At 43.4% G+C, this 22,970-nt stretch overlaps 1 protein-coding gene across 2 annotated transcripts; it reads left to right on the top strand.

Annotated features, from left to right (window-relative positions):
- The first annotated feature begins 646 nt into the window (after nt 1–646).
- On the top strand, nt 647–9,046 carry GPR65 (G protein-coupled receptor 65). Of its 2 annotated transcripts, XR_013835805.1 has the most exons (3): nt 649–766; nt 6,118–7,594; nt 8,240–9,046. XR_013835805.1 is itself a non-coding variant. In XM_079965468.1 (2 exons), exon 2 carries the CDS (start codon nt 6,278–6,280, stop codon nt 7,331–7,333), a length of 1,056 nt encoding a protein of 351 aa, XP_079821594.1. In that variant the 5' UTR covers nt 647–761; nt 6,118–6,277; the 3' UTR covers nt 7,334–7,920. The 2 variants fall into 2 exon arrangements, 1 of the variants encoding a protein (XP_079821594.1); XM_079965468.1 differs by lacking the exon at nt 8,240–9,046 and having other exon boundaries at nt 647–761; nt 6,118–7,920.
- Nucleotides 9,047–22,970: the final 13,924 nt, after the last annotated feature.

Raw genomic sequence — 22,970 nt, 5'->3', positions numbered from 1 at the left:
TTACACATCCCAGTCTTCAAGGAGTGACTCCAGGAGTACCTGTGCTTTTCCAGGGTTTGGTTTCCTTGGAATGATGATCAGTGGAAACTGTGGTGTCTTTACTTCCCCATTAGGCTTCCAAGGAAGCACAAACTTATGTCTCTATCTCTCCAGATTACAACATCAGTCCAAACTCTCTCACACAGAGATATCCCCTTGGTCTGTTATGGTTTTCCTAAGATGACAGAGGTGAAGAAATATGTGTCCTCTTCCTGGACAGGACCATCACTTAGTTGTCACTATGGCAATGTAACTCACTCTTTGAGATGTTGGTGACAGCACCTAAGAGAGAGACTGCTCTGGCTGGTTCAGCAGATTTTCTCTTACAGATTTTAACCTCTCACAGAGAACATCACAGGCCTTGAAGAGACCCCCACAAATATCATCCAGACTGACTCGCCAACCCTATAGTAATCCTTTTAGTGTTCCCTCTTTGGTAAGGTAAAGACTTGGTGAATCTTATGGCCCCTTTCCCTGTACAAATAGTATTAGTGTGAAAAGATTTAAGCTCCAGATCATGTGGGCAGAAAAGAAACCATGGTTTCCTCCCATCATCACCAGCAACTGCAAAGTTGTTTCCTCTTTTTCCTAACCTCTCAAAGCAGACTGTAGCAATTTCCTGTCTCTGCATGAGAAATGGTTCTCATCAGAGCACATTGTCTTCTGAGGGTGAAGTGTCTAAAGTAACAAAAACAAAGCAGCAGAGCAGGGTCACAATTGAAGTAAGGTAAGTCCTAATTCTTACAAAATACTAACAGACTCTCTTATATTGGTATGAAATATGGTCTGCTGAGTGGTTTTAATTAGAAATACAGGTTTCAGGCTAGGTATAAAGGCTGAAACTACGAGATCTGTTTGAGATCATCAAACAGCAGTGCCAGCTTGGGCCTGGGACTGTGGGTACCATACAGCGTGCATGGCCCTGGCACTGAAATTTATGGGTGCCCGGCACTTTCATGGGGAATTTTGCGGGTATTTGGTCACCCAGCACCCCAGGGATTTGGCATCTATGTCATCAAACAAAGGGTGACACAAGAGGTTCCCTCTTGACAATGACATAAACTGTTTCAAAATACATTGTCCTGTAACTTCTAAAAACTATATACAAACAAAGAAACAGATCAGTAATGTTTTTCTGGCCCAGGCTTTGGAGCATTGTATGGATAGATTGGCCGGCGGCCGGCAGTGAATGTAACACAAGGCGCACCCTTGGCTTTCTTTTCTTTTTTCCCCCTCCCTGTGCCCTGTGTTGATGTGGGTGGGTGAACACCTGCTCCACGGTCCTTTTTACAGTCAAGAAGTATATAAATTTTATGAAATAAAAAATAAATAAATTGTTGGATCCCTCCACTAAACTGTTTCGGAATCCAGTGGAGGGCAGCTAGCATCTAAGGGGGTGATTAATAAAGAACAGCTTTGTAAAAGGTTGCAGCCTTGTGCTCCAATTGTCCCATCTTTCTGGAATCTGTCCGTGGTAAATCTCCATCCTCTCTTTCAGAAAACGCTTTTGTCCTTAGTGTGTGCATGCAAGCGTGCACTCAGACACAAGTGCAACAAGAGTTCATCAGGTCTCCATTGTCCCCCTTATCTCTGAGTGCATGCAAATACCACTGTATTGGCAGAGAGAGAGAGAGAGCGCGTCTATAGATAGGAAATGTTGCTGAATGTTCTCTGAGTTCCAGGTATTCTGCAATAGAGTGATGGCCATCAACACGGACAGCTTTCAAAGAAGATAGCTCAGTCAGTAGAGCATGAGACTCTTAATCTCATGCAATGTGCAGTAGAGGGGAATAAATTAAAACACCATGGGAAATGGGGTGGGAAGTCAAGCAAAGACAAAATTGTTATTTATTGAAGTATATATGTTAATTGTTTGAAAATTCAATTAAAAATTGTTATAAAAAGGGACCCTTAATCTCGGGTAATGGGTTCGAGCCCTATGTTGGGCAAAAAATTCCTGCATTGCAGGGGTTGGACTAGATGACCCTTATGGTCCTTTCCAACTCTACAATTCTGAGTATATGAGTTTATGGATTTGACAAATTCATGGAGGATAAGGCTATCATTGATGGGCATATTCGTGCTCCTTCGAATACCAGCTGATGGGAATCACAAGTGAGTAAAGTCTTGTTGCACTCAGGCCCTGCTTTCAGGGCTCCCATAAACATCGGATTTGCCACTGGGAGAAAAGGATGTTGGGCCATTGGCCTGAACAAGGAGGCTCTCCTTGTGTACTTCAGCAAATGTACCCCTATTCTAAGCTCAATTTTATGACTGAAGTCTTAAACACATTTAGTGGGATTTTCTTCTAAATACACCTGTTTAGAATTCAGTGGCGTAGCACAGGTGCAAAATTGTTAGGGGCACAAAAATTTCAATACCTGGTGCCACCTCAATACAGCTGTGGGTTTCCGTTGCTGGGCTCCATTGAAAATGGCTTCTCCATATGAACCAGGAAGTGATCAAGGGTCTGGAAATCAAGCTTTATGGTTGAAGGAGCTGGGAAAAGAGGAGATATGATGTTCATCTTCAAATATCTGAAGAGCCGCCACATGGTAGAGGAAACAAGCTTGTTTTCTCCTGCTCTGAAGGGTAGGACTTAAACCAACGGCTTCAAGTTACAAGAAAGGAGATTCCAAATAAACATCAGGGAAAACTTTCTGGCAGCAAGAGCTGTTCGACATGGAAACAATCTCCCTCAGGAAGTTACGGACTCTCCTTCCTTGGAGGTTTTTAGCAGAGGTTAGATGGCCATCTGTCATGGATATTTCACTTGAGATTCCTGCCTTGCAGGGGTTGGACTTGGGTCCCTTCCAACTCTACAATTCTATGATTCCACAGTAAAGACCAATGCAAAGAATTTATCTACCTTCACTGTGACCTCTCTGTCCTCCCTCAAGTATTTTAATCCCCCCACATTTTTTTCTTTGTCTAGACCAGGGGTGCCCAAACTTTTTTTCAAAGAGGGCCAGATTTGAGGAAGTGAACATGCATGAGGGCCGACCAAAGTTGCTGACCTTTTTTAAGGATTGAAGTTGTTGAGCTTTTTTCTTTTTTCACAATTTTACCCCAAAGTTGTTGAGCTTTGGGATAGAAGCTGCAACCTTAGTGTTATCAGCACTACCCCTCTAACCAACTCAGCTATCCAGGTCCTCACTGGACCCTAAAAGAATTAAAACAGCACCATGTCTGTTTCTAGCAACAAAATGCACAGATGAGAAAAACTGGCTATAGACACATTACATGAGAGGCACACTTTGGCTTATGCACACACAATAATTCTGTATGTTTCCAACTGCAAATTTCTCAGGAGGGGAGAAGAGAGAAATAAGTAGACATTTCCCCCATTTTCAGAAATACATACTGATAGAAACTCCATATTCAATTAAACATTTAGTGATATGAGGACATGAGTAGGTGTGGAACTCTAAAATATCCTGCGTAAGATGATTCCACCTCTAGTTTGAAGATGGACATAGGATGATGGAGGCTATAAGGAACAGAATTTGTGCCTTTCATGATCTGTGTCTCACTACCTGATTGGAATAACTGTGGCCACTGATCTATTTCTGGACAAATTACTTTGATGCTTGAGATGAAGTCACTTTAATAACTTGATCGCACAGCTTGATTGTTTGAACGTGTTTTGTGATATTTTAGGGACAATAGTTACACAACCACGATTTTAACTGTTGCTAATTTGCTGCGTTTCGTTAACAGAGGCTCAGCTTTTCTTTGTCTCCATTCCTCCCACGGCATTCGGCTTTTCACACACGTTCGTCAGCCGTTTTACTCCTCCACAAATACAAGACCCTCCTTGTTTTGTTAATGTCTCATTCACTAACACTCTGCCTACATGACTTTGCTGCCATTCAGCCTCTCCCCTGAGCTCCCTTCAATTCCCCCCACCAACACTCCCAATTATCTCTCTCTGCAACCCACACAGCACCCCCACACCATCTTCTCCCAGTTTTTCGCTCCGGTTTCTCCATACCCCCCACCCCCAGAATCCAACCTCAGGTGCAATTCTCTACCAGCCCCTCATAACTTCTCTTTGTCCCATAGATTTTGCCCCCCAATCCTGGTTTTTAAAAGAGCGAGTGAGCAGTCCTCGATTCTACTCCCACAGGCACCCTTCCTCCCCAACCATCCTTTTTTCCTGCGCTCCCCCCAGTCCACTTCCCAAAGGTTGCCACCTTTTCCTTGGCGCCTGCTCTGCACCCTTTTAACAGCACGAAATCCAGCAGGGTGCCATTCTCCCTATTCCTTCGATTGCTGGATTTCTGCTTACACCTCTTGCCAAGGGGGAGGGAAAGAAGGAGTGGCAACCCTGAACTTGCCTTGGATCCTTCACCCCCCCCAACCCCTCAGTAGACACACAGCTCTCTTCTCCAGATCACCTGCTTTAAAGTCTCTGTTCCTCTCCACGCCAACCTGCTCTGCCTCATATTTTGGTGTCAACCCACCTGCAAAAACCCCTCACGTCCAAGCTTGTAAACAGGCAAGCAAGACCCATCACCACCATCGCCTGTGCGCTGCTCTTTAGGGTGAGCAAGTCTTTCACTTCCTGGCTCCTCCAGACGTCCCCCCTCCTTAAAGTGATTGAAGGCTCTTTCTTTCTTTCTTTCTTTCTTTCTTTCTTTCTTCTCTTTCTTCTCTTTCTTCTCTTTCTTTCTTTCTTTCTTTCTTTCCCTCCCCTCTCTCCCGGGCACCGCGCCCTCCTCCCGACCCTGCCGCACTTCCTCAGTGAGGAGAACCACAGAATTGTAGTCAGACGGGACCCCCCAAAGGTCCTTTAGTCCAACCCCCCTGCGATGCAGCAATCTCCACTGAAGCATCCATGGTAGAAGTCCCCTCTCGACCTCTCTCACGTCCCGCCAAGCATCCATCCACCCAGTGGCGTAGCGTGGGGGGTGCAGGGGGCCGGCCGCACCAGGCGCAACATCTGGGGGGTAGGGGTAGGGGTAGGGTTAGGGGGCGCAAATCCAGGGTTAGGGGGCGCAAATTACTTGCATGGGTGCTGACAACCCACGCTATGCCACTGCATCCACCGGCCGCTCCACGGCTCCTCCCGCAGGGCCAGAAATGCTCTGAGGGTGCAGCCATCCCTCTCCTACCCTTTTCCCACCCACCCCGTAGTAAGCAAACCGGGGCTGGGTCGCGCACTGCCCCCAGGGTCGGTCCTCCTGCAACCCCTTTCCCACCCACCCACGTTTCAATTCCCTCCGAGCCACAGCAGGACTCCGGAGCTGCTGGACGAGGAGCTCGGCACAAGCAGATGGAAGTCCCGGGGAGCAGCTCTGTCGCCTCCGCTCCCCTCTCTCCTACTGCTGGAGCGGAGCCGCAGCCCCGGAGCCCCAGGCGCTCCCAGCCCCGCCCCCCAGCGCTCATTGGTCCGAGGAGGCCCCCGTGAGCGGAGACTGGCAAGCCGGTATTAAAAATCACATGGGCAGCGCTCAAAAGAGAGGCAGTAGCGAGAAAAAAAGCGAGAATAAAAGGTGAAGGCTGGTGGCCGCCGGCGGCTACACAGGCCACATGACGAGGTCTGGCGGGCCGGATTCGGCCCGCGGGCCTTGTGTTTGACACCCGTGGTCTAGACCTTGTTCCGTCTCATTGGGTGGATTCTTGCTAATGGTGCATTTAAATAAATGTTTGCTTTTCGGAATTTGCTTCACACATTCTTCCTTTGCTTACCTTATCAGAGTTCACTACAGTTTGTGGTCTTTTTATTTTTCTTCTTTCAGCAAGTGATCCTGCAATTTAACTACATTGGCTACCTTTTTATATTTCTTTGTAGCTATTCTAATCTGTGCTGTGTTATTTTCTCCCTCAGAGACTGTTCTGGACATGAGCCATTCCTTCTAGATGGTCCTTCATTGCTCAGTTTTCCTTCCTTTCAGAATTTTAAAAGAGGGAAAGAGACCCTAAAGCCATCCAAAATGACAGATGTACAGCAGTACCTTTAATCATCTCCATCCTTTTACTACTGTTTTTTGCTTTGAGCGTCATTGACAATTGCCTCGATCAGAGTAACTAAACAAACCATCTAATTGCATCTTTTCTTTCTCTCCTTTGCAGCAAAGAAACAAAAACAAAACACAGTGAATTGCATTTTGGTGAAGGTTGACAATCTGGACCATAAGAACCTATTATCTGCTCTTCTGTGACCCAAAATTGGATTGGGACAACTAGTAATTTTTGGCATCATATCCCTTCCATCTGGAGTGAACTGGTCTTAATGGAAAGAATGGCCTGTAATAAATCATTATGCAATGCAACAACCTGTCTTATAACTTATGAACTAGATCAACATTTGTTTCCTGTTCTCTACAGCATTTTGATTATTATCAGTATTCCTGCCAACTCTGCATCCCTTTATATATCCTACAGCCAAATAAAGCAAAAAAATGAGTTGGGCATCTATCTTTTAAGTTTAGCTTTAGCTGACCTGCTGTACACTTTGACCCTGCCTCTATGGATTTATTATGCTCAGAATGAGGATAACTGGGACCTTTCCCAGCAACTTTGCACTTTTTCTGTTTTCCTTAAGTACTTGAATTATTACACCAGCTCAGCATTTCTCACCTGCATTTCCATTGATAGATACTTAGCTGTAGTCTACCCACTGAGGTTCCATTATTTGCGTACAAGAAGATTTGCCTTGCTTGCCTCTATCTTTGTCTGGGCCTTTGAAATCATGTCAAACTATCAGGTTTTAAAGAACGAAGACATATTTAATGAAACTTTTGTATCCACAAACCATACATTTTGTTATGATACATACCCTCTAGTAAACTGGCAGGCCCAACTGAACTTTTACCGTGTGCTTGTGGGGTATGCAATCCCACTGGCCATCATGGTCTTCTGCTACCAGAAAATATACCGAGCTGTGAAGAACAATCAAGCCACCCACAACAGGGACAAGAGGAAAATCAACCACTTATTGCTGAGCATCGTCGTCACTTTCTTTTTGTGCTTCACTCCATATCATGTCGTTCTGTTCATTCGCAGTATCGTTGAGCCATGTGAGTGTGACTGTGGCTGTGGCTGTGACGCTGCCGAGAGGATGTTTATACCTTACAGGATTACAACTGCACTGACGAGTCTGAACTGTATAGCTGACCCAATTCTCTACTGCTTCGTGAGTGAAACTGGAAGAATGGATATTTGGAACATGCTCAAGTGCGGCTCTTCTGAGAGCCAAAGAGATGCACAACTTTCACAAAAGGTTGCCATTTCCAGTAGTTCACAGGAGAAAGCCATGATGGTTCTGAAATCAGAAACTGTGCTATAGAGCAGAGATACAGGAATGGGGGCGGGGGGCACTGTGGCCCTCTGTAAGTTGTTGGACTTCAAGTCTCATCGGCCTCTGGCTGTGTGAGTGAAAAGGACCAGCTTTTTTGTGCCTGAAGAAAAGAACAAGGTGGTGTCCTCATCCCAAACCAGAAGCTGACTGGACTCCCAGCTGAATCTTACTTCATCACTGGCATTGGGTCACTGTCTTCCTCCACACCTAAGGACAGGGGTATGCACAACTCTGTTCTCCGATATCTTGGTCCCACTCCCCATCCCCCCAGTATCTAAGGCAGCTCCTTTACGCTTCCCTGGCAAAAGATACTTGGAGTGGGAGTTTGAAATGAATGAAGCTCTAAAGTTTGGCTTCTCTCCCCACCCCCTTCATCATCAAATTCAGTTTGCCATATTTCCACATTGGCATGATTGTTTTTTTAAAAAGTCTGGGTGAAAGTTTAATTTATTATAAAATAAAATGTATTCTGTGCACAGGAAGGCTGTTCTAGATCATTCTATTGCTTTCTGTTTTAAGTTAGAAACTGCTCTTCGTTGTACAGTGGACGCTCGGGTTGCGAACGTGATCCGTGTGGGATGCACGTTCGCAACCCACAGCAGCGCGTCTGCACACACGCAGGTTGCGATTCAGCGTTTCTGCTCATGCGCAAAGTGTGATTTAGTGCAACTACCAAAACCCGGAAGTAACCCATTCCAGTACTTCCTGTTTCTGTGGGTCTGTAACCCGAAAAAAATGCAACCTGAAGCATCTGTAACCTGAGGTATGACTGTATGGGCCCAGAAAACAGAACCATAAGTGCAAAAGGAAACCTTAAGGGAGGATAAATTAGGGAAAATAGAAGCTTAAACTGAACTCTGCTGCTCATAGGCCAAGATGTTGAGAGGGGGCTAGAAATAATGGTATCATTCACTTGATGCAGTAAACCATAGTTAATGATTTACCATGTACACACCACTCTCAACCACTGATTTCAACACACCAGTGCTCTTCCCTATTAGTGCACAAGAGAAAGAAACCACCATTGATGGCTTGGCATGGCCAAATTCCTGGCTGCCAGGTCAATGGGAAAGATGTCATAAAGACAATGCCAGACACATTGAGGCACAAGCAGCTTCAAATCCACATTATGTGGATAAGCCCTTTGTCTCCCAAACAAACTGTCTTGTGCTACTTCTGAAACAGCATGGGGGACCGCAGGTGTACAGCTCATAATTTCCTGTGCACTTTATCTAGATGCACCCTGGTGTTATTTTCCTTGATTTTACGTCAGGGCTTTTATCAAGTCATCTTAGCCCATATGTTGCTAGCTAGAAGAACATGCAATGCAGGAAATGGAAAAATAGTAACCTGATACTATCAAGGGCGTAGCGACTAACTTTGGCGCAGCCTGCAGCTACCTAGGAAATTCATGAAGCATCCTGTTCTTTGTTATGTATGCAAAATATTGTGAAATCTACATCAATCAGATCTAATAATAGAAGTCTGCTTTGGAGGTTCAAGTTGCTCCAGCTAGGCCGCTTACTTAAGAAATGATATACGTGTAACAGAATTGCTAAGAGTGACAGAGTCTGTCATGTGGATTACCAAGATAATGCATGTGAAATTTCTGAGTAAGTTTAAGGCTGCAATACTCTACCAGTTACCGGGGTGTGACCCACATTGAACAGCCTCCTTGTTAATAAAAACAAAACCTCCTGATGCTTTCTTATCCCTACTGCACCTTTCTCTAGGCACAGGTTCTATCATATTCTCTGGGTTGGAGGCTTCTGCTCAAACCTCACCTCCCAAAAGGCCTTACTGTTGCAATCTTATCTCTGCAGTTTATGCCTCTCTTTTGGTTCTGGGTCTCTCATTCACAGCTGGTGCCTCACGGAGTCAGTGGCAGTCTGAGTAAAAAAAAATAACCCCACTAGCGCCTCTTCTGGCACACTCATCTCTGTAGCTTCTCCATCTCCCTCACATGAATTTTCTTCTGAGTAGACAGAACCATAAACGAACATCAAGGGTTATCAAGTCTAACTTCCTGCCAATGTTGGGAATGCACTGTTACAGCACCCCTGATAGGTAGGCATCTGGCTTCGGGTTCAAAACATCTAACAAAAGAGATCCCACCACTTTCTGAGTCAATTTGTTCTACAGCTCACACTCTTGAGAAGTTCTTCCTGATTTTTAGACTAAATTCCATTTCTTGTAATTTGATCTTGTTAATTTGGGTCCTGGAGCAATGGAAAACAAATTTTCTCCATCATCCATGTGACGATCCCTCAGGTGTTTGCTTTATTAGTGCAACTCAGACTTGGCACAATAATTGGAAGTTGCCCTTGTTTGTGAACACCCTCTTGCTTAACAAAAAGAGTGGATGGTTAGAGCTGTTGTTTTTCAGTAGATGGCAGTGCAGTTCTGCGTAGTAAAGTGAGATATAGAATATACTACTCAGGAAAATACATCATCATTAAGCAATTCCTACCTTAAAGTCCCAAGTCTTCATTTAGGGAAGAGTTTGGGAATATGTTGCCTTAACCCAGCTAATACACAAACAATATGCATGCACAGCTGTGAGCTCAGACAGCTTCTCGGTTCCTCTATTATTGTTATTCATATTATTATGGTTTATTATATTTGTTAGTTGTTTTTCTCAAAGAGTGACTCAAAGTGTCTTACATTAAAAGCAATTAAGAACAACTGAGTAAAAACCCCGAAACACAGCTATACAGATAAAAGGCAGGACTTCTAGATCCCACCCAACTAAAAGAAGTCACATTACAACACTCTTCAAATTAATGACCCAAAGCCTGGAAACTGGAAAAGTGCTATTTCAAGAAGTTAATTGCTCTAACACAGTGCTCATACACCACCCCTCAAAATCAACTGTTAGAAGGTATCAGTGAAAGCTGTAAGCCAGAGATGGAAAACCAGTGGACCTCCTGATGTTATTGGACTCAAACCTGCATCAGCCCTAGGCAACATGGTCAGCAATCATGCCCACCAACATCTGAAGGGCCACAGATGCCTCATCTTGCTGGAACCCTTTATAATCTGATCTACTCCTGAAGACACAGAACACGTAAAATGTGTGGGATTCACCTGCGAGGGGTGGGGACTCCTGGACTGCCCCATCAATGTCTGAGGAGCGTTCGCCCTTAATATTTCAGCAGACCAAGCTACTTTTAAGACCACAGGCCTTAAAAGACCCGTGCTTTCCAGTAAATTGACGCTCTGAACAGGTTGGATTAGCTTTTCCACTGAAGATTTATTCCTGTCTATTAACTTGTGCTGGCACCAGCACTTTATTGCCAATTTCATGTTGCAACTACCACAGTAGGGATTTTATACTTCCCCAGAGGTAGCTCAGTGCAAAAAGAGACAGTTGCTGCTGGAAGATAAAGCTGTCATTCACAGCATCCCTCAGGAATAAGCCACATGGAAGATGATGCTGAGGTCTCCAAGATTCGGATAACTCTTCCTATCTTTCCACACAGAGATAATTATCACAGAATGGTTATCCTGTGTGCAATTATTTGGGAGTCATTCCCATGTAACTCAGTGAGGCCTTCCAAGCAACTCTGCTTAGAATGAGGCTTTAGGGCTTTCCTGATCAAAGGAAGCATTTTTATTTCTATTCTAACGTCTTGTGGGAAGGTGGGGACCTTGGCTGCACACACCCCATATGTTTAAAGCACTGGAGTTTACCCCTCACAGAGCTACAAATCCCAGCACACTGTACACAGCCCATGAAATAAAACGTGGAGAATGAGAAATGAGTGAAAGTGGGAAGTAATTACAGTGTGTAGGCAAAAATAAAGGAAAAGGGAAAAATTCATTAGCATAGCTCTGTTAAGATGCACTTTCTCTGCTGGGAATGATCAGTATAATAAAAACACAGTAAATGGATTGGGCATTGCAGGCTGATCATTCGCATGTTTACTCAAAAATGAATTCCACTGAGGTCAATGGAAGCAAATGTTCATAGGATGGATGATTTGGTTTGGTTTTAGAAAATTACAACTTGTCTTTCGTTCAAGATTTGCACAGAGGGGAATAAAATAAAAGAGAAATAAAAGACAGCTATCAGTAACATACAAGTAACAAAACAGACAACAGGGACAAAATCAAAACCACAAGAGTGAATAGTCCTGGTCATAAAAACAGCAAATAATCATTTTTAAAAATCCTTAAAGAAAATAGGGCATTTGTAAACAGCAATATGTGTGTGTGTGTGTGTGTGTGTGTGTGTGTATTTAGGGACGCGGGTGGTGCTGTGGGTTAAACCACAGGGCCTAGGACTTGCCGATCAGAAGGTCGGCAGTTCGAATCCCCGTGTCGGGGTGAGATTCCGATGCTCGGTCCCAGCTCCTGCCAACCTAGCAGTTCAAAAGCACATCAAAGTGCAAGTAGATAAATAGGTACCGCTCCGGCGGGAAGGTAAACGGCGTTTCCGTGCACTGCTCTGGTTCACCAGAAGCGGCTTAGTCATGCTGGCCACATGACCCGCAAGCTGTACGCTGGCTCCCTTGGCCAATAAAGCAAGATGAGCGCCGCAAGCCCAGAGCCAGTCATGACTGGACCTAATGGTCAGGGGTCCCTTTACATATATATATATATATATATATATATATATATATATATATTCACACATGTTAAGTCTTTACAACTACCCTGTAAGGTAGGATGATATTTCCTGTATTTCAGATTTGAGGCTTAGATTGAGAGAGAATTTTGGCTTGCCTAAATACACCTTAGATTGTGGCTAAGCTGGTATTTGAACTCAGACCTCACAGCCCAATGCAGGACGTGGATCCTTAGTAGTAAGCCCACTGAGTTCAATGGGGCTTACTTACAGGTAAGTGTGCACAGGGTTGCAGCCTCATTTACTATGTTTTGCTAGAGGCCATATCAATATGCATTTAAAGAGCAAAGCCCCAAGCATGCCTGCTCAAAAGTAAGTCCTATAGTTTTCAAGATGGTTTACTTACAGGAAAGCGGGCATAGGGCTGCATCCTTATGAATCACCCCACTGCATGATACTCATATGCCTGATATGTTTTCAATGTCTAGGATTACAAATTCTCTACTGCGTTTCTACACAGAGAAAAGCTGCACTGCTTGAACTGATAATTATGTATTTCAATTTTTAACTTAAAAAACAGTCTTATCTAAACCTCATATCAAAGTTATTTTTTGAAGGTCCCACGTTCAAGGAGCTCTCGCTTGTTAGAAGCATGGAGGCTAATTGCAAACACATAAAATTAATACCTTTCACAGCGCCATGGCAGTTTCCCCATAGTAAACAAAAGGATGCTTTAATTTATTCAGTATAACATTAATTGGACTCGGATTGCTAGACTGAGTGGTCACAAGATTTTATTTTCTTCCTCAAAGGCATGGCAGTGAATATTAAGCAGATGCCTACGTGAACTCTTTCGCTTGTTGATGTTGTAAATTGTCCTTCTTGTCAAGCCTCATAATTGCACCATCATTTGAGGAATCACACCCTGAAAGGCCTTTTAAATGAATTAATATATGAAGGTGGTTCTAGTCCCTTGGAAACACTTACAAAACAGGGAGATCAGATAATGGCTCATCAACAGCACAGTCCAAACGCTTGGCTGCTCAGAAGGCAGCCCTGCTGAGTTCAGTGGAGCTTACTCTCGAGCAAGTGCAAATAGGGTTTCAGCCGAAGACTTCAAAGTCGCACGCGGGGAATTATAAGAAGAGGAGAGCCTTGCATTAGAAGTCTTGAAGGGATGAAGGGGGATTTATCTGTTGATCTAAATCAGGGTAGCCAGTGTGGTGATGGGAGCTTTAGTTCAGGAGGCATCATATCGAGAATATTCAGGCTGGTTGGAGGACCCTGGAGCGGCATAGAATTACAGGTTGTGTGGTCGGTTTCAGTCGCAGCCTAAGGAGATCAACAGGACAACTGTGGCAGTGAAGCTGACTACATGCCCTCTCTATTCCTGCTCATCATGCCTGGTAAAATCTAGTAAGACAGGGTTGACTGGATGGGTCCTGTGCATCGTTAATGCCTCAATACAGGAGGGAGTTACGCCCACCTCCATGAAATGGGGTGTGGGTGGAGCTGTGGTTAGCCTGCTTATATAGAGCTCCACTAGAACGCAACAGTAACCATTTTCTGTAACTATCCAATCACTGAACGTCACTTTCAATCCCTTATTTGCATATGTGGACCTGAGTGAAAACTATCTACAGTATCCCCCTGCTGGCCCAGGGTGAGATCTTCAGTACATAACAGTTTGAATCCCCACGACAGTGGTGAGCTCCCATTGCTCTGTCCCAGCTCCTGCCAACCTAGCAGTTCAAAAGCACACCAGTCCAAGTAGATAAATATGTACTGCTGTGGCAGGAAGGCAAACGGCGTTTCTGTGTGCTCTGGTTTCAATCATGGTGTTCTGTTGCACCAGAAGCGGTTTAGTCAGGCAAACCATATGACCCGAAAGCTGAAAGCAAGATGAGCGCCACAACCCCATAGTTGCCTTTGACTGGACTTAACTGTCCAGGGGTCCTTTACCTTCACCTTTTACCTGGTGTGACCAATCTTGAACAGGCTCTCCCTGCATCCAGAGATTTTATAAAACCACCATCCAGTCTCTAATATTCCCTTTCTGAGCTAAGTGACAAAGTGGTAGCAACAGGACGCAGGCCAGCTGTCTGTGGGCAATCAAATCTATCCCATTTTCCCCCTCATATTCCAGGTAAAATATCAGTATTACTTCCAAAGTGTATCTGAAACATCACAGAAGTTCTGGTTTGACTCCAGCAGGGCATACAAATTCACTGATATGAACAACTCATTTGTATATAGATTTTTAATTATAAATCTTGGGAAACAAGTCACTAATAAAAAGACTACCAAATAACTTAATTTGCTAGTCACTACAAACCCATTTTGAGATGCCATTATAAAGGCATCATGCTGCCTTTTGTGTGTTAAAGCTGAACATCAGTCTTTCTGCTAATGCTCGCTAGCATGCTGTGTTGCCACCTAACGCTGCATGTGGTGCTATGTGAAAAATTAAATACCGTACATCTCTTCTTCTTTGGTTTGCAGTAGTAGTTTTGTTAGTGAAGCCTTCACCAACCTTGTGTCCTCCAGATATTTTGTACTACAACTCCCATCAGCCCCAGCCAGCATGACAAAGGTTGGGTTAGTTGCATCAGCTCTTCAATGTTGTTCCTTCTTCTCAGAATAAGGCATCTCCCCGTGTTCCTAAAGAGATACTGTAAGTCCCTGGGTGCCTTCAGGCCCAGATTGGGGTTGGTAGACTCTGATGGGAGAGGAGGAGGGAAACAAGGGCAAATAGGAGTGGAAGCTGGAACACCGGAGCAGAATCTAGTGAATGGACAACCTTGCAGGCTTTGATGGTGAGGCAGGAGTCCCAGGGAAACAGCATTGTTGGAGTCTGGGGAGGGAGATGATCTGCAGCCTCAGGTAGCTGAACAGGATTTGGGGTGAAGAGGACATGTTTTCAGCACTTGCTCCACAGACAAGTCAATGGCTGTGATGAACGGAAGAGATGTGCTCCCCCTCGATGAAGCACATGCTTTCAGGTGAGATATCCCTGCAGGACTACACCTTTTCAACTGTTCATATTATGTGTGGAAACCCCTACGGTGTACACTTGTGAAGGCTTCCATTCAGTCAGGAATCCCAGTTGTGGAGGGTGGACGCCTGTGTGGAAATCCTCACTCACACATTGAACGTGTGAATGTGTTCAGTTCTTGGTCAGAATAGCACACCAACATTGGTGGTATGCTGCCCTGTTTGGTTTCTCCACTCCCTGCTCACACATTTTGTTAGCATGGGACTTCCACCCCAAACAGGGCAGTACAACTATTAAAAAGGTGACACCTAAGTCCCTTTGCACCTGATTACCTTACATGCAAGGGAGCTTAGACAATTCTATATAGCAAATTTCACTATGGTGCTGTGAGAACAGGGCCTGCCCTAACATTAGGCAGAAAGAAGCAACCACTTCAGGAAGCATGAAAAAGGCAGCAAACTTTTTTTAAAAAATGTATCATACTTTTACTCACAGAGAGAGGGGCTTGTGGGATTATTTTTTACCCCTTAGGTATCAAAGTAACATGGCCATCTGTGGTTACTGTATGCCAACATAGGCAGAAGGAATGCATTTTCTGTTCCGCTTCAGGCGGCAAAATGTCTTGGGCCACCCTGACCATACTTGGTGAAATTATATTCTCCAGGCAAATTATACCCCCCCCCCCCCGTTTTAAAAACAAAACAGACCTTTCTGGATGTGAATCACATAACATTACCTCAAAATAACCTGCTAAACTTTTGCAGGCTGAATTCTTGGAGCCAAATTCTGACGCTTCTATCCTAAATACACAACGGTGAATATGAAACCAATTGAAGTGGTTTTATGACTGGGGCCTACACCACATTTCAAATTCTAAGGTAATTAATCTTCCAAGAAACTCTGAACCATGTGTTGTTTTCATCCTTACACATTTTGCTTAGAAAAATGACACATCCTTACTGGAAAGTCAGATGTAACACAAATGTGTGCATAAAAGAGCTAACTTGCTTAGCATAAAACCCAAGAACCCTTTTTAATGATTGAAAAATGCAACATGCTTTTTTAAGAAAGAAAGAAAGAAAGAAAGAAAGAAAGAAAGAAAGAAAGAAAGAAAGAAAGAAAGAAAGAAAGAACAATGTATTATTTTACCTCCAGTGTCTCTATTTTGTGAATGAATTCATAACTGTGAGTGCTGTCTCCAGGGAAACTCTCAACATGAATGGTAATACCCTGAAAATGAATGAAGATCAATTACCTTCCACTCCCTGCACATGTGCAGCACATGTAAATAAGGGCAATTGGGTCTAATGGAAATGTAGCAAGGAAGAGATTTTTCTGCACAAGCACATCCGTCATACTAATGGATACATTTCAGCCATGCCTCAGTAGGATGAACTTCAAGGAGAAACATGTTGGAAGAGGGAGATCAACTCTTAAATTCTTGCTCAGACATTGATGAGGAGGACCAACAGCTAGCACACTTGGGCCCCATCGGTGCAGTAGTACGTTTAAAGCAGTAGCACAACGCTTTAAACAGCCATGGCTCCCCCCAAATAATCCTCAAAACTGCAGTTTTTAAAAGGGTTTTGCAAGTTGTTAAGAGACCCCTATTCCCCGCACAGAGGAACAATTCCAACAGTGGTTTAAGACTCAATCCCTCTTCCCAGGAACTCTGGGAATTATAGTTCTGTGAGGTGAATAGATTGTCTAGCAACACTCAGCATTCTTAATAGCTACAGATCCCAGGATTCTGTGAGGGAAGTCGTTACTGTTTTATCAGATAGGGCCTTAATTAGAAACTAGAAATTAGATATTAGAACCCTTTTTAATTAATTGAGTTCTTCACTTCTTAAGAAGGGCCATCGTGGATCAGGCCACAGATAGTCCTATCCTCCATGACTTTAAAGCATCAAAGTTGGTGGCTTTCACTACATTTTGCCCTTAATAGGATGCACAGAAATTTAGTAGAGAGAGTAGTTTCTGATTCAAAGGTTAAATTATGGGGAAAGCCTCCTCTCAGTTTCTCTATATCAGGCGCAGAAAAACAAAGTATTGGGTGGGGGGGCAAGGAGAGCAATTCTAAATAATGGCTACAAATCTGCTTTGATTGAAGCATCGATACCGGCAGCAAGAACATGTTCTGCTGCTACATTTATGGATCAGTATACAATTCTTTAGACAAAAATAAGTAAAACTGATGTTTTGAGTTCTAAGAAGTATAGGACTTGCTGTTCCAGATTAGTAGGAAATCTGTCTAGTCAAGCATTCTGTCTCCAGAAGCAAGGTGTTAAAATAATGTCTACCACACGTTATTCAAGTCCAGCCTCAGGGTCAGTAAAGCTCTGAATGTGGAGTTCTATCTGTCTGTCTGTCTGTCTGTCTATCTATCTATCTATCTATCTATCTATCTATCTATAACTCAAGATGTTGGTGGGCTGATGTAGGGTAGCTTAAGAATTCTTCAGTGAAGCCTCTACTCCATATTCCACAGTCTAGAGAAGCTTGCAGTGTGGTAACAAGGCAGAGAGCCTTCTCTGTGGTGGCACCCCTTCTTACAGGAACAACTGGTGTCACTGCTATAATCATACCAGCACCAGGTTAAGACTTGCTTGTTTGCCAAGGCATTTTAAGTTTTGCAAACAGGTTCAGCCTGCTCTGTTGTTTGAGTATGTATTGCTGTTTATTTTATTTGGTTTGTTGTTTTTATTTCATTTTATGTATCCAGCCCTGATATTGATATTGATGAAATGTGGGTTTATTTTAAATGAAACAAATAACTTGGAGTAACCCTCCTCTGTTCCTCTTTCCTCATTCATGTGTGGTATATGGATGATCACTATTCTCCATGAGTGGCTAAGGCATTCTTGATTCCAATTTACTTTTAGTACCAGAGGAGGGATATTAATCTCAAAACCACTAGGAATATAAAATCTAGCAAATTCTTTTTCTGCCAGCTGTAGCCTATCACTGAATCTTAGACACTTCTCTCTCTCTTAAAAAATTGAACTTTAAATAAAATGACTGAACCCCTATTTCTCCCATCTCTGCTTCAGATTGATTTCCAGTCATACCAAGCAGAAATTCAATTGTTCCCTTGTAATCCCATTTTTCCTCTTATGCCAGCAAATCTTAGCCTTCCAGCCTATCCATTTTGCCTGAAAGGTCAATAACGGGCTGTATAGAAGGTGTGAAGTAGTGGTATGGCTTTTTGCAGTGCTCTTATTGCAGAATAAATGGCTTCTGGTATCTGTGATTAGTTCCACTGTCTATATCTTACAGTCATCTGCTTTATGGAAGGATACAGCCTTGCTGAGAATGACTCATAAATCTGATTTAGTGCCCCCTTGGATAACATAAGACAAAGAGATGGGGAGGGAGGGGTGGAAAGTAGTTCAATATATGAATGAGTGTCTTGAGTTTCTTCTCAAGCACTTGCACGTGGTTCATGTCTCTAATATATATGCCAGAGGGAAGCACTGGGGTTTGTTTTATCCAGAAACAACAGAATGTGTGAGTTAATTGAGGAAAAGCTCTGTTTAGCATTCCATTCCATCCTTCTAGAAATACATGTTCCACTTGGATTCTAATACCCAAGCACAAGGTACACTTGTATTGCTTCTAGCATAAAGAATCCAGCAAGCATGTATAATTTGCAGCTTTCTCCTTCGGAATATTTGTAAGCAGTTGGATAAGCCGGGATTGGTTCCTTCTGGTTCCCTCCTCTCCTAATTATTCCTCATCTGTGTTTACCAGTGTTTTAAAATGTCATGTTATCTTCCTCTTCCCACCCACCCTCTCATCCTTCTCCTACTTACACAGTCTATATTTGGGGGGACACCTTAAGGGAGGGATGGGGAATATGTGGTCCTCCCATCAGCTCCAGCCAGAATGGCCAGTAGTCTGGGATGATGGGAGATGAAGTCCAACAATATCTGCAGAGTTACATTTTCCCCATATCCTGCTGTAAGGACATGCATGCACATCTACATTTCACAATGGCGGTTAGTCAACCTTAGCCCACAGATTGAATGGAATTTACCACAAATAAACAACCTGGTATCAGACTAAAGTTCTATGAGCTAGTATACAGCTTATGAACTGGAGCTAAAATAATAATTACAAGGGGGAAATATGTGTACATAGGATTTTCCATTTTCCCAACATTGCAGGAATAGCCATCTGTGCAAGACTAATGATGTCTACTCAGAAGTAAGCCCCACAGGATTCCCTGGGACTTTTTCCCAAGTAAGTATATGCATAGGATTGCAACCCAAGCTTTGGGAAACGGCTGAAATAATAAAGTGGATTGAATTTGTGAATTTAAGAGATGGTTAAAAAAAAATTCCAAAAATTGTTGCCAATTTGCTGCAAATTTATCTTGTCTTTGTGTTTGCTTTTTCTTTAAATCCATCAAAAATAGTTAATTTGGCCATTCAGACAAGCTCCCACATTTTCTTTCTCTCCTAATTAACAGTTGGTAACGTTGCTGGTCTGCATTTCCCTCCCCCCCCCCACCTGGCAAACTAAATTCTTGCTGCCAACACCATATATGATGCCAATTCCTTATGTTCCTGTTTAACTAAACCATCTGTATAGTTTAACAGAAAAAATACTGGGTTCAGTGGTATCTTATACCCTAACATATTTGACATTTGAGTGCTGATTGATTTCAAGAAATATTCTTTGACAATGCACATTTCCACCAGTTATGGCCCTATAGGTTAACTCTCCTCCAATGTCATAGTCCTAATTTGATTTGGACATGTGGCATGGGACACCCTGATCTCACCCCTCCCATCTCATGCCTAGTTTGGCCCTAATATTAAAATGTCTGTACATTGTGTGCATATCCTGCCTTCAAAATTAACAAAAAGTTTATATTTTTTACTCTTGCAAACATGGTACATTTCCGAGACACCTCCAACTTCTTAAGCATATATTGCGATTACCGTAAGAAATCACAATAGCTACCATTACAGACATCAAGAGCTGAGAGGCTACTTTTGGAGGACGTCACCCAAAAAAAATAATAGCAATGTCTCCAAGTGAACTGCTAGTTACTCAAAATGTATTGGTATTTTTAATTAATTTATTCATTATTAGTCCCCTACACCCATTATCGAGGGACGCAGGTGGCGCTGTGGGTTAAAGCCTCAGCGCCTAGGGCTTGCCGATCGAAAGGTCGGTGGTTCGAATCCCTGCGGCGGGGTGCGCTCCCGCTGCTCGGTCCCAGCGCCTGCCAACCTAGCAGTTCGAAAGCACCTCCGGGTGCAAGTAGATAAATAGGGACCGCTTACCAGCGGGAAGGTAAACGGCGTTTCCGTGTGCGGCTCTGGCTCTGGCCAGAGCAGCGATGTCACGCTGGCCACGTGACCCGGAAGTGTCTCCGGACAGCGCTGGCCCCTGGCCTCTTAAGTGAGATGGGCGCACAACCCCAGAGTCTGTCAAGACTGGCCCATACGGGCAGGGGTACCTTTACCTTTTTACACCCATTATCTTTGCATCTACTGTTCCAAATCATATAGGGAAGACTTCAATGTCGCACCCTTCTGATCATTCCCTGAGCACAATCATTTCAGCTTGCCAGAGATAATAATCCTTCCACTCCATCTGCACGCTGTTTTGGGGGTTGTCCACCCCACCAAGCAAATTCAGGGGAGAGGGGAACACCCCATTGTGTATGCAGAAGTCCTTACACAGGACCTCCACTATCAGGATTCATTAGCTGAATCCTGCCCACTGTTGCAGATATTAATATTGTGGTTTGAAGTGATTTGAAGCCTAAGAACTGACTCCTTTTGGAAGAAATTATTGTCTAGGCCCATCGAAATTTTATTCAAACTTTTACCAGCAGAACTTTTCAAAACCAAACAAAAGCATCAAATATGCATCCAAAATATTCATACAGTGTCTTGTGCTGTCCGACACAGGCTCAGCATCTTAGAAAATATGATGTAATCCAAACAGACCTAGAGCTGTGTTCCTTGAGAGCTTCAATTGCATCTTCTGTTCCCTGTGGCATTCAGAGAAAAACTAACAGCCACCATCCTTTCAACATGGCGAATTTGCAACTCAACACCTTTGTCACCTGATCTAATGTTACAACAGTTTAGAGTAACAGAAAACAACCAACAATTAACCCATTTAGGAGCTTAGAGGCCCTTAGAAAAATGACTATGAAGAAACCCCAATGTCAGCAATACACAGTTTGCCATTTTCCATTTCAAACCTTCATTAATACACGTACACTTTCCATTTCTGTGTCAAGTAAATCAATTATACTTAACACCCACTGTGCCCTGCCATTGGCCCAGTGTGTACTTGCTGTTGCATGAAAGCATATTCCAGATGTATGTTTCAGTGCACAGACAGTAGAGAATAGAACCTGCCACCCCTCATTGTCTATCTGCTCTTTGTATGCACACAGAAGCACTCCAACACACACAGAAGGGTCAAGTTCCTGCTCACAAAGTTAATTGGAGCAAACCTTTATACTACTGCTAAATATAGCTCCTTGGTTCAAAATAAAGATTTTTCTTTCATCCAATAGATGATGTCTTCAGTCAATTTGATTCTGCTCTCTGGTCTTGTTCATGAAGTTTATTGATCACTTGGGAAATTAGGAGTTTATCTGAGTGAAAATAAGGCTAGGTTTTTTTTCTCTTTCCATTTATAGGGCAACATGTACATGAGCAGTTGCTCGGCAAAAGTGTATTATTCCAAATAGACTAACATCTGCTGGGACTGCATCACATTACACAGTGAGAGGCAGGAATAAGAGTTCATTTTTTGAAACAACAACATAAAAGCTAAATAATGTAATGCCAGCATGCCAGGGTTGCTCGAAAGATATCACTGTGGGATTTTTCATGTGGAATCTCCAGCGTCCATCACCTGAACAATGGAAAGCTGGACACAGCTGTTACCATCCCTTTGCAGATACAGATAATAATGACAGGCAGCTAAATTAAACACTGCTAGGTATTTTAAAGGCAAAACTGTTTATTATTTATTCCAAGCAAAAATGCTATACAGTAGGGGGATGGGACAATAAAACATTGTCTTGTTGCTTCCATACATATGGTGTGGAGCCTCCCTACCCACCCACCATACCTCCAGTTCAAGCAAGCCATTCCTGTGGGAATGTAATGTTCCAATGGGACTGTCAAACTGGCAGTTCAATGCGTAGAGACTCAGATCATGCAGTGGCTCCCTGGATTTTAGGGAAATCAGTCGTGTGAAATGAATGGGCTAATGTGCACTGGACTGTATTCAACATTCATGTCCGAGGCAAGTAGACTGCTCAGAAGTAGGGCAGGCATGCCAAATAGATACGAGAAGGCAGTCTCACTGCCCATAGCCATTGCATGTAGGTGAGAAACTGGGGAGGAAAACTGTCATCCTATCCAGCCCTATGAAAATTTGCATCAGTGGAGCAGGATACTCCATTTTCTCACTCCTATCACTGCTTGCATGTTAGGAGAGGCAGGTAAACAAGCAGCAGTAAGGAGGTATAGCAGAGGTAGACGGTGCCAGGGGCTTAGTTGGTGGCTTGGTGGGATAGTGGTGCTCATCTGACTTCCCAGCAGCTGAGTCCCTGCTCTGTACTGGGAGGGAGGCAGCAGAGAGATCAATGCATACAGGAATGCTACATGGGCTCTGCTGGTGCATTTGCACCAAACTGACCTCTCCACCACTTCAGTCTTCCCTCTCACCTTCCTGGAAAGCAGTAGTGACTCAGCTGTCAGGAGGTCAGGCAAGCATCGCTACCCCACCACACCATCTGTTCTGAAAATGAAGCATGTCCGCCAAACTGTTTTTAAAACTGCTAAAACTTAACAGACAGATTAACAAGGCGCTGTGTGACCTTTTTAGAAATGTCACAATACCGTGCTGGTTATAGATGCAATTATTGTTGGAATATATACAAAGAATTCTGATGAGTTGTTAGTGGTCTAACATGAATCTATGAGAATGTATTCCACTCTGTTTTATTTAGTACTAATTATCATTTCTTCTCATTGATGTTACTTGCACACTTAGGGTGAATCCAAGGCAAA

This window comes from Podarcis cretensis (assembly GCF_951804945.1).
Source record: "Podarcis cretensis genome assembly, chromosome: 1".
In the NCBI taxonomy this organism is placed as follows: domain Eukaryota; kingdom Metazoa; phylum Chordata; class Lepidosauria; order Squamata; family Lacertidae; genus Podarcis; species Podarcis cretensis.
This window is presented reverse-complemented; position numbering and strand designations above follow the sequence as displayed.